This window comes from Capsicum annuum, chromosome 3, assembly GCF_002878395.1.
Source record: "Capsicum annuum cultivar UCD-10X-F1 chromosome 3, UCD10Xv1.1, whole genome shotgun sequence".
In the NCBI taxonomy this organism is placed as follows: domain Eukaryota; kingdom Viridiplantae; phylum Streptophyta; class Magnoliopsida; order Solanales; family Solanaceae; genus Capsicum; species Capsicum annuum.
The window spans coordinates 32,837,960-32,847,972 of record NC_061113.1 but is presented as its reverse complement, the minus strand read 5'-3'; the positions used below and the strand labels follow the sequence as shown (position 1 = coordinate 32,847,972).

Here is a 10,013-nt window from a genome sequence, read left to right as displayed (position 1 = left end):
CCATGAGATCGATGTTTGGGGTTTCTCTAGGAATTGACTTGGGGTTAAATGGGTCTCAAAGGGAAAAGAGTCCAAATTAGACTCAAGTGTGTCCACATGTGAAAATAAAAATAAAGAAATTAATACATGTTCAAAGAATGATGCTTAAAGATAAATGACATCATTAATAGAGCATTCTCACGCGTACGGACAATAACAAGTTATGATATGAAAAAGATCCAACTTATTCAACGAAAGGCAGTAAATCTAATCTCTAAGATAGGATAGTAGGAAGAAAACAATGATAACAACAATAGTAGTAATAACAAAACGGGCAAGTGTGAGCGGCTAGAACTAGGCAACATTTGATAATAACCCAATAAGATGCTTGTAAGCCATTCGAGAGTTCAAAGTTCACACTTTTTAATGTCTCGTGAAAATTAAAATTATAGGCATAGAATTCTTATACTCTTAAACACGATATTATCAGAGAAAAGGAACAGCGGCAAAACCACAAGTTAAGGAAAAAGGAAAAGAGATTCTATTCATGATCAAGTCAAGCCCCTTTTACTTGCATTTCCATTTATCAATTCTAGTATGCAACTATGCCAACTATTAACTCTAGCTGAATAGCCTTCAATCTTAAAACAAGAATCAAGTTCCATCAAGGTCATGGAAGGTACTAATGTGTGTGGGTCACATAGTCATAATCAGAACAAGGTGGTACCCGACTAAAATTAAATAGTGGTAAATGGAAAAACCCAAACAACTTCTTCAAAATTTTAATCATAGTAAAACAACTACTAATTTGAGTCAGTGTTATTATGCTAAGCCTTTCCCTTCCTACTATATGGAACTGAAACTACGAAAGATAATTAAGCATCTTCAATACTATTTTGCTATTACATATCAAAAAGACTCCATAAACTATGCCCAATGTCATACAACGCTCAAGGAAAAAAAAAAAGAAAACCCGCTTCAGTGGACAAGATATGTGAGAAAATGTGACTTTCAAAATAGGTTTCACCCACCTACAAAGATACACTAAAAAAACCTTTCATGATTCAATATGACACCTGATTCATCGTCGCCTCCTCTAGACAAGTTTCTACGAAACTTTGGGGTCAATATATGTCCTTGAAGCGTCGGGGGATGATTTAAAATCAATATAACATATCCTTTGTCCTTTCTTGACATTTCTTGTCAATAGGAGCTTTAGAAGATGTTTCTTATTGAATGCAAAATACGAAAGACAAACTCGAGACAGTGCAAATCACCCACGACATGACACTAAGGTCATGAATACAAACTAAATGACTAAAGTTCAGTGAATCAAATTAACATGCTCAGTTATGAAAATGAAATAGTGATGACTAGCATGAAGACTAACATTGCAGTAATTTCAAAAGCAGACACGAAACACGAATTAAGAGACCAACATATTGAACTTACGATTAAGTCAAAGAAACAATAAACCATAAAAAAAAAAAACTAAAGTTGTGTGATTAATAGATTCAATTACAGGAACAATGGTAAAAAATCTCACAACGACACATATTGAAGCACACAAATGAACCATATAAAAGGAAAATAGAAAACTCACAAATATACTGAAAAAGAGATTAGCGACGAACTGACAAAAGCAATACAAGAATGAGAATTCAAAATTGCAAAAATAAAAAATACAGAATCTATAACAGAACCAACATGGTAGCATAAGCCTCGATTCAGTGAAAACAACATAAACACAATTATCGTCTACTAATTCCTACGGCTGTTAAAGCCATCTACAGCTACTCCCAGCAAAACAAAACTATAATTACATCAGAAGGGGATGAAATAGGGGAAACAAAAATGATAATAGTAATAGAAGTGGAAAAAGGTGTTTACCTCTTTTGGAGCAGCAAAATGAGGTAACGAGCTAACACCGGACGCTATCACCACCGGAAAGTTAGATGTCTTTGCAAAAGTTTTGACTAGTCGACTGCTTTTTCTAAAATTTTGGCTAAAGAACAGTCCCTTTTTCTCGAAACCCCCTTTTCTTTTCTATTTTTCTCTTGTTTTTGCTTTCAAAGAAAGAAATTTTTTCCCATTTTTTTCAGACCTAGTTTTCTTAGCAATTTTTCGAGCTCCTTAAGCAGTACCCAGTGGGTTCTTATATAGAAGACAAATGAGGTATCCTCCCAAGCCTTAAATAATCGAATTAGGACAGAATTAGGGTATTTTAGGGATTTAAAAATAGGATATTTTGAAATTTGAAATTGGAACCCTTCTACAGCTTGGATTGTTCATCCACAACCTGTGCAAATTTTGGATTTTCTTCATGAAATCCAAAATTGGCCAACCAATAGAAATTAAGGGATGAAATTTTTCTCACTAACCAATGAGAATTGGGAAAGTATGTACGATTTTGTACCATACAACCTAAAATTCTTGGCATCTAGCCGTTGGAGTGGAAACCTACACATTTTCGAGAGGATTCTCAGACTTCCTATGGTGTGAAAACCACATACTAATCATGAGGAGTACGATCAAAGCGAGGGAACGAAAAGGCGGTGTGTTTTGTCGGGTAGGAGCTGGTTGGAATTGGTTGTCGGGTTGAGAGTTGTCGATTGTTTGTTGTTGGTTTTTGATGTCGTTGTTTTATGGAGTTGGTGTTGTACGCTATTGTTCAAGTGTACTGAAGTAGAAAGAGAGCCACAATGGGCTGGACCAGGTCAAGGTTAATTGGGCGTCACTATGGACCGACTGTGGTTGTTGGGCCTGATATGGCTGGAGTTATTATTTTGTGAAAAGGGAGAAAAAGGAATTGGGTTAAAAATTGGGGTTATTTAATAATCTCAGTTAGATTTAATTGGGGTTAAAATAACTCCGATTAGATTTAATTGGGTTAAAATAACCCTAATGAAATTAGGAATTTGGTAATTTTTTGAAATTATTTAGAAAAAAATAATCTCAATTAGATAGAGGGTTATTCAAAAATGATTTTAATTAAGATTTAGCCTTTTCTATTTAAATTATGATTAAATTAGAAGTTAATTGACCAATTGCACTGCAATTGTGGTCAATTTAGCTTCAATTATATTCAAATTTAATAGATTGGTTAAATTGAATTGAAATCCGATACAAATTAATTCTTTCTTTAATCCTGAACTTCATGATTTAATAAAGTCAAGCAAGTATTTCTCCGAATAAATTACTTGACAGAATAAATTATATTTAAATCAAGATTTTAATTATTTTTATTTTCAAGATAAGCCTTGATTAAAATTTGATATTCCATAGAATAAATATTTAAGTAATCATATTATATAATCTCGTATAATTGAATATAATAGTATATAATCGCTACTTAAAATGATAAAATTGCGTACAAAAAATATTTTAAAAAGTTTTTATTCAGATGAAATAAATATTTTGATTTTATTAAAAATTGAAGAAACTCAGGATTAAATTCAGTTGTGGAGGGCAAAAATCAGGTGTCAACAAACACGATCTCTTCGCATCGTGCCTCTAGCCATTATCCCAGTTGTCAAATTCCATTCAGGCTCCGCGATGGTGTCGCGTCACGCCAAGGGTCCATTTCACGTTCGTCCCTTTTTTTAATAGTGCCATCTCAATTCCAGTGGCTTACCGCGATACCACCGCGTCGCGGTGGAGGCCAAACTCGGGATTTTCAGTGACGAAATTTAGTTTATTCCCAAAGGTAATTTGATATTGTTTTCATGGTCCTAATCAGTCTAAACACAAAATTAAACCCCTAAATAACCTATTATCTCATTATTCACTCACTTTCTCTCAAGAATAAATCATTCTCTCTCAAGTTAACAAAACCCTAGTTTCCAAGAATCAAGAACAATCTCAAGAATTTCACCAAGAACCTTCAAGAATTAATATTCTCAGATATGTTAGGTGTTCATTCATGGGTTTCTTTCACCCATGAGTCCAAGAACCTCTTTTAAACATACAAGATCTCAGATTTATGATTTTCATGCTTGAATTTAATTGTATCCATGTTCATGATAGTAACTAGGTTTCAATCTATGATTAATTGTAGGTTCCATAAAATTGGAATAGCATGTATATTGAATTGTGTAATTCCCATGTTATAATCCTTGAATTAGCAAGTTTGAGTATTGTAGTTATAATGTTTGTATGTTACCCATGATTATATGTATTAAGTTGTGCTCCCCAAGTGTTTGATAGAATGCCCATGTGAATTAAATGGTGAAATCATGACATGCTAGCATATGTACAAGCTCATGCTCTACAAGTGTATGATAAAATATCTCTATGAATGAATTATGAACAAGTGGACATTGCTATGCTTTTCAAGATCATGCTATGCTTTACTTTCTATGCTATCGTGTCCTGGGGGTATCCAATACCCAAAAATCTAGCTATTTACCTAGAGCTACAGTAGTTACGGAATAGTCTCAGTAATGTCACGAAATCGTAGTACTCAGTCAGTTACAGAACTCAGTAAAACTTAGTATCAGTCTAGTTCAGTTCAATATAATAATCAGTGTCATTCAGATGGGAGTAGGATTCAGCACTGAGTGAACCCAAGGATGGAGGCTCACCTGCTAGTTGAGGGTGTGACCCTTAAAAGCAGTCCTTGCATTCCAGAACTACGTAGCCAGCATAAGTTGAGACATCAACCTGCCAGTTGAGGGTTGATGAGTTGTTTTAATCTGCCAATTGAGGATTCCACCGTTCTCATTAGAGTACCTTCCAAATAAGGGTGACTCTTTAGTTGTCTTTATCTATGGCATGGTACTGACACTCTTTCAACTGGGTTATAGGTTGGACCTCAGTTATCTTATTTTGGGGCATGTCGTTAGATGATTTCCTCCCACAGTTTCAGTTTTAGTCTCTGTATAGAACTTAGTTCAGTTCTACAGAACCAAGACTGTCAGACACAGTCACTCAGCATCAGTAATTCAGTTATCAGTAATCATAGATATCAGTTACTCAATATTAAAAATCAGTACTCAACTTTAGTAAAAGCTCAGATATAGTATACATGTATATGCACAGTATTGCATACTCAGTATTTTACAATAGTATCAGTTATTCATGTACTCTTATTCAGTTACTCTATATCATTCAGTCAGTTACTGTTCATGCATATGAACCCTTGCATTCAGCCTTACCTCATTTAGCATACCAGTATATTCCACGTACTAACGCATACTTTCTCTTTGCGCTATGATGTCTTATCATAGGTTCGGACACTCAGGCTTTTGACCGTGCATAGACAGATTCAGATACAACAACAGATTTAGTAGTGAGTCCTCATCTATCGAGGATATACTTTTATTTCAGTAGCTTCAGTATTTCAGTAGTTGGAGTTAGTTGGGGGCTTGTTCCATCAACTCCACTTTCAGACAGTTCAATTATAGGCTTATCAAACTAGACTAGTTCAGACAGTATTTAGTCTTGCAAATGTTATTATTCAGTTATTATATTTATCAGTATTCAGAATATGAACCTTATGGCATTTTAGCCTAATTTCCATATTATTTCAGTATTATTATACAGTGCTCACAACAGGTATAATTCATGGGTTAGCTTGGTGGTCCTTCGGGGTCGTAAGCACCGTGTGGCATCCGAGGTACAGACTAGAGGCGTTACAAAAGGTTTCAAACAAAATAAAGATATTGATTTTGATGAAAATTTCTCATCTATTGTCAAAATAACTTTTCTTTGATTTATTTTGAGTTTAGCAGCTAGCCTGAATCTTGAAGTGAAGCAGTTGGACATGAAAACTGTATTTCTTCACAGAGATTTGGAAGTGGAAATTTATAATGAGAAGCCACTAGGATTTGAAGTAGCTGAAAAAAGACACATGGTGTTTAAACTAAATAAAAGTCTTAATGAGTTGAAACAGACACCAAGACAGTGGTATGAGAAGTTCGGCTCATTCATGCAAAGTCAAACTTACACAAAAACTTATTTTGATCTATGTGTGTACTTCAAAAGATTTTCTAACAACAGCTTTATTATTTTATTATTGTATGTGGATGACATGCTGACATAGGATAGGACAAGATGTCGATTGCTAAGTTGAAGGGGGATTTGTCCAAGTTATTTGACAAGAAGGACTTGAGTTCATCACAGTAAATACTGGGGATAAAGATTGTTCGAGAACTAAAAAGCAAAAAGTTGTGGCTATCTCATAAAAGATACATTGAATGTGTACTCGAACGCTACAACATGAAGAGTGTTAAAGCTGTTAACACACCTATTATTGGTCATCTGAAGTTGAACAAGAAGATGTGTCTTATAACAAAGGAGGAGAAAGGAAATATGGCCAAAATTCCTTATTCTTCAACATTCGGAAGTTTGATGTATGCAATGATGTGTATCAGACTAGATATTACTTATGTAGTTGTTTGTGTTAGTAGGTTCCTTGAAAATTTAAAAAAAGATCACTGGGAAGCAATCAAGTGGATACTCAAGTAATTGAGAGGTACCACAGGAGATTGTTTATGTTTTAGAGGATCTTATCCAATCTTAAAGTGTTATACATGTGATATTATGGTCGATGACCTTGATAATAGAAAATTCACTTCTGGATATTTGTTTATATTTTTAGGGGATCTATATCATGAAAGTCGACGTTGTAAAAGTGTGTCGTGCTCTTTACGACTGAAGTAGAGTATATTGCAGCTACTGAAGCTGGCAAGAAGATGGTATAGCTGAAATAATTTCTTCAAGAACTTGGATTGCAGCAGAAGGAATATATAATCTATTGTGACAGTCAAAGTACAATAGATTTGAGCAAAAACACCAACTTATGCAAGGACAAAGCATATCAATGTGAGTATCACTGAATTCAGGAAAAAAAAAATAGAGAACGAATCTATGTTGGTGAATGAATCTGGAGGGGGAGATTATGGGGTCTATCTCCATGTGGTAATCCCGTGTGCAAGTTTTACTTGCCTAAAATTAATTTTCTTGGAGCTAAAATTTGACAAGATACTTGGCTAGGATTAATTTTCTTGGAGCCAAGGCTTGAAAAAATTGTAAAGGAAATTAAAAGGGATATTATAGCATTCTTGGTGGTCAATTAGCTTCTCCTATAAAAGGAGGACCTCATTCACTTCATTCATTACACCAAAAATAAAGAGAGAAGAGAAAGAAGAGTGAGGTATCATAGAGGGTTTAATCTGTGAGGAAATATAGAGTGTGAGTAATATTGTACTGAGGTGAAAAAATTGAAAGAGAGATATTTTTCTTGCTATAGTAATATTAGTTGCTCCTCTCGACACGTGATTTTTCTCGTGAAGGATTTTTGCGTAAAAATCTTAGTCTCATTAACATAGTCGGGTTCAGGCTTTTAAGTTTGTGGGTTTTCAATAAAATAAAAATGGTCATTCCAAGGGGATTTGAACAGGGATATAGTATGTGAGATATTTCTTCAAGCCCCTTTTGAACCAATAAGCCAACTAACAACTTTCTTTATGGGTTCCTTATTTATAATTCTTATATATTCAATAGATTTTTTAATATAATTACAAGGTATACGAAAATGAATGGGGGGTTCCCAGAAATCCGCATCGGCAATGCTACATCCACCCCTGCTCATTAATCATTATCACTCTTTTTATTCTTGTTGATGAATTATATTATTAGTGGGTTTTGTATTTATTATTTTTATTATTACAAATATTATTTCAGTGACAGAATTATCCCAACACAAATGACATAGCTAGATCAATTAAATCCTTAACTTATTTATCGACATATCTATGTTGTGATTAGTAAGATGACTCGAGTGAAGCATATACCAATAAAGGAGTTACAATAATGTTGGAGAGTGCCACCATCGTGACGAAATTCAAGAATCTAAGTTCAGAATCAAGCTACGTGTCAAGAGGGTAAACCACTTATTAAAACATATTACAATCACTTATACAAGGTCACTTTTTTTTCATTAATATAGTGAATGATAAATTCCCCCTAATAAAATTTTATGTATACGCCATTGATTTTAAGTATAACCTGTTAGTTCAAACTTTTTAACGTTGACTGTGAATTAGGATATATAATCATTCAAGTCTTTTGAAATAAATTTATAAATTTGATAACAACTTTAAAAGTATTATTTATAAGTTACGAAATTAATATTTTTAAATATTTAAAAGATATATGAGAAAATGAGAGTAAAAAAAAATTACTCCTTTAGTTTTTGAAATTCGAACTTTATCACATAAATCAAGTTAAAAGGGAGTATTGTTTGACACGAAAGTGCAATAGAGGATCCAAATTAAAGATTTTCATTCCTTAATTCCTTTCATCGAGTTGGTGGTGACTTAAAATTGGAATGTTATCATCAAGACAAAATGATATGATGCCTCAATATCCTGAGATGCCAATTGCTGACATAGATCCTCTTACAGGCTAACGAAAGAAAGATTTGACTTTTGCCTATTTCTTTGAATTTTTTTCCCCTTAAAACTACTCATGTTTATGTACTTTTCTTGAAAACTCTCACATTCATAAAGATGATTTTGTTCCACTCTTATATATACTATTAACTAATGACCAAACATAATACTTAATTTTTTCAATTGTTATAGCAATTCGAGAGAAGGAGCATGTTGGATTAAAGATGCAGAATTGATTAGAGTCTTAGTCCATAAACATTGAGAAAACCAAACTACTATATCATAATTATGCACTTTCTACATGGTGGCTGGATTGTAGGTTTACCAGCATATTCGGCGTAAGTCTAAACTAGTCATACCAGTAGATTTCAAATACTAGATATCTAAAGCAAGAAATAAAAAGTTTTACAGAGTGTGTATGTGTATATATATATGCTATAGCCAAAGAGCTTTAGCTTTCATGAGCAGAGGAACAAGATTTCCCTCTAGATGGAGGCTCATGATCTCGTTAGCACCGCCAATTAATTCTTGTCCAATGAACACTGCTGGCACGCTAGGCCTCCGGCCTAGCATCAGCAGTGCTCTTTCCACTTGTAAGCCATTGGGAAGTTCATCCAATTCATATACAGTTAAGTTAGCACCAAAACTTGATATGAGTGTCTTTATAGTATGGCACATGCAACACTTGCTTTTGCTGAACATCACCACTGGCTTTTCAGCTACCATTTTCTTCACTGACTCCATTATAGTTATTGAAGAAAAAGAAGATGAATACAAACAATAAGAGGAATTAAGAGTGATAATTGATGATGTGAGTTGATCAGATATTGTTGAAGTGATGATGAATATTAAATCCCCCCTTGAAGCTATTTATATACTAATAGTGACTTGTGTGAAGATTCAATATGCTTCACCCCCCACACCCACCTCACCCCAACAGCAATTTAAAAGAAAAGAGGGAAAGAATAATATCTAGGTTCTCAGATAAGGAGTTGATACTGTTACATAGCAGGCATTCCAAATTCTTGATACTGTTTTAAAAGTCTCCAAAAGAAAAAGTGCAAGCCACCTTAAATTATGGAGTTAAGTATGTGAACTAATTTGTTACATATCTACGTATTTCTTTTCCAATTAAGAATAAGTTACATATGATAAAAGAGTTGAGTTCTATATACCTAGCTAGAGTTTAGTACACCGGAGCTAAAGGGTATGAAATAGAAGTTCAATTGAATCTCTTTCACTCAGAGATTGTTGTACAAGTAGGATCTATATATATACAGAAATTAGGAAGGTAATAGGTTAACGATGTCTCATTTTTATTTCCCTTAAATATCCTTGACAGAATATGTAAGGACATATTAACTTGTAGATTTTTTGAATCTCGTTATTAAGATTTCTGGCTCCGCTACTAAGTAAATAGTCAGTTTGTCATTGTCACACTTATGCTCATTAAAATGCACCACTTAAATAATTTAACCTCTTCTTGCATTGAGTACTTCTGAATTCACCTCATGAACTCTTAAATTTTTGTTCTAAAACACATGGGGTGTTGCAATAATGCAATCAATAAATTTATTTTTTGGTTAAATAAATGTACAAGGATATTGGTGGATTTGATGATGTTGTGACAAGCCTATA

General features: G+C 33.7%; 1 protein-coding gene across 1 annotated transcript; it reads right to left on the bottom strand.

Annotated features, from left to right (window-relative positions):
* Positions 1–8,635: 8,635 nt before the first annotated feature.
* On the bottom strand, positions 8,636–9,229 carry LOC107866400 (monothiol glutaredoxin-S2). Its single transcript, XM_016712482.2, has one exon. It carries the CDS (start codon positions 9,117–9,119, stop codon positions 8,811–8,813), a length of 309 nt encoding a protein of 102 aa, XP_016567968.1. The 5' UTR covers positions 9,120–9,229; the 3' UTR covers positions 8,636–8,810.
* Positions 9,230–10,013: the final 784 nt, after the last annotated feature.

Coding starts and splice junctions, on each gene's coding strand:
- LOC107866400 (XM_016712482.2), bottom strand. CDS start 9,119: ATGGAGTCAGTGAAGAAAATGGTAGCTGAAAAGCCAGTGGTGATGTTC.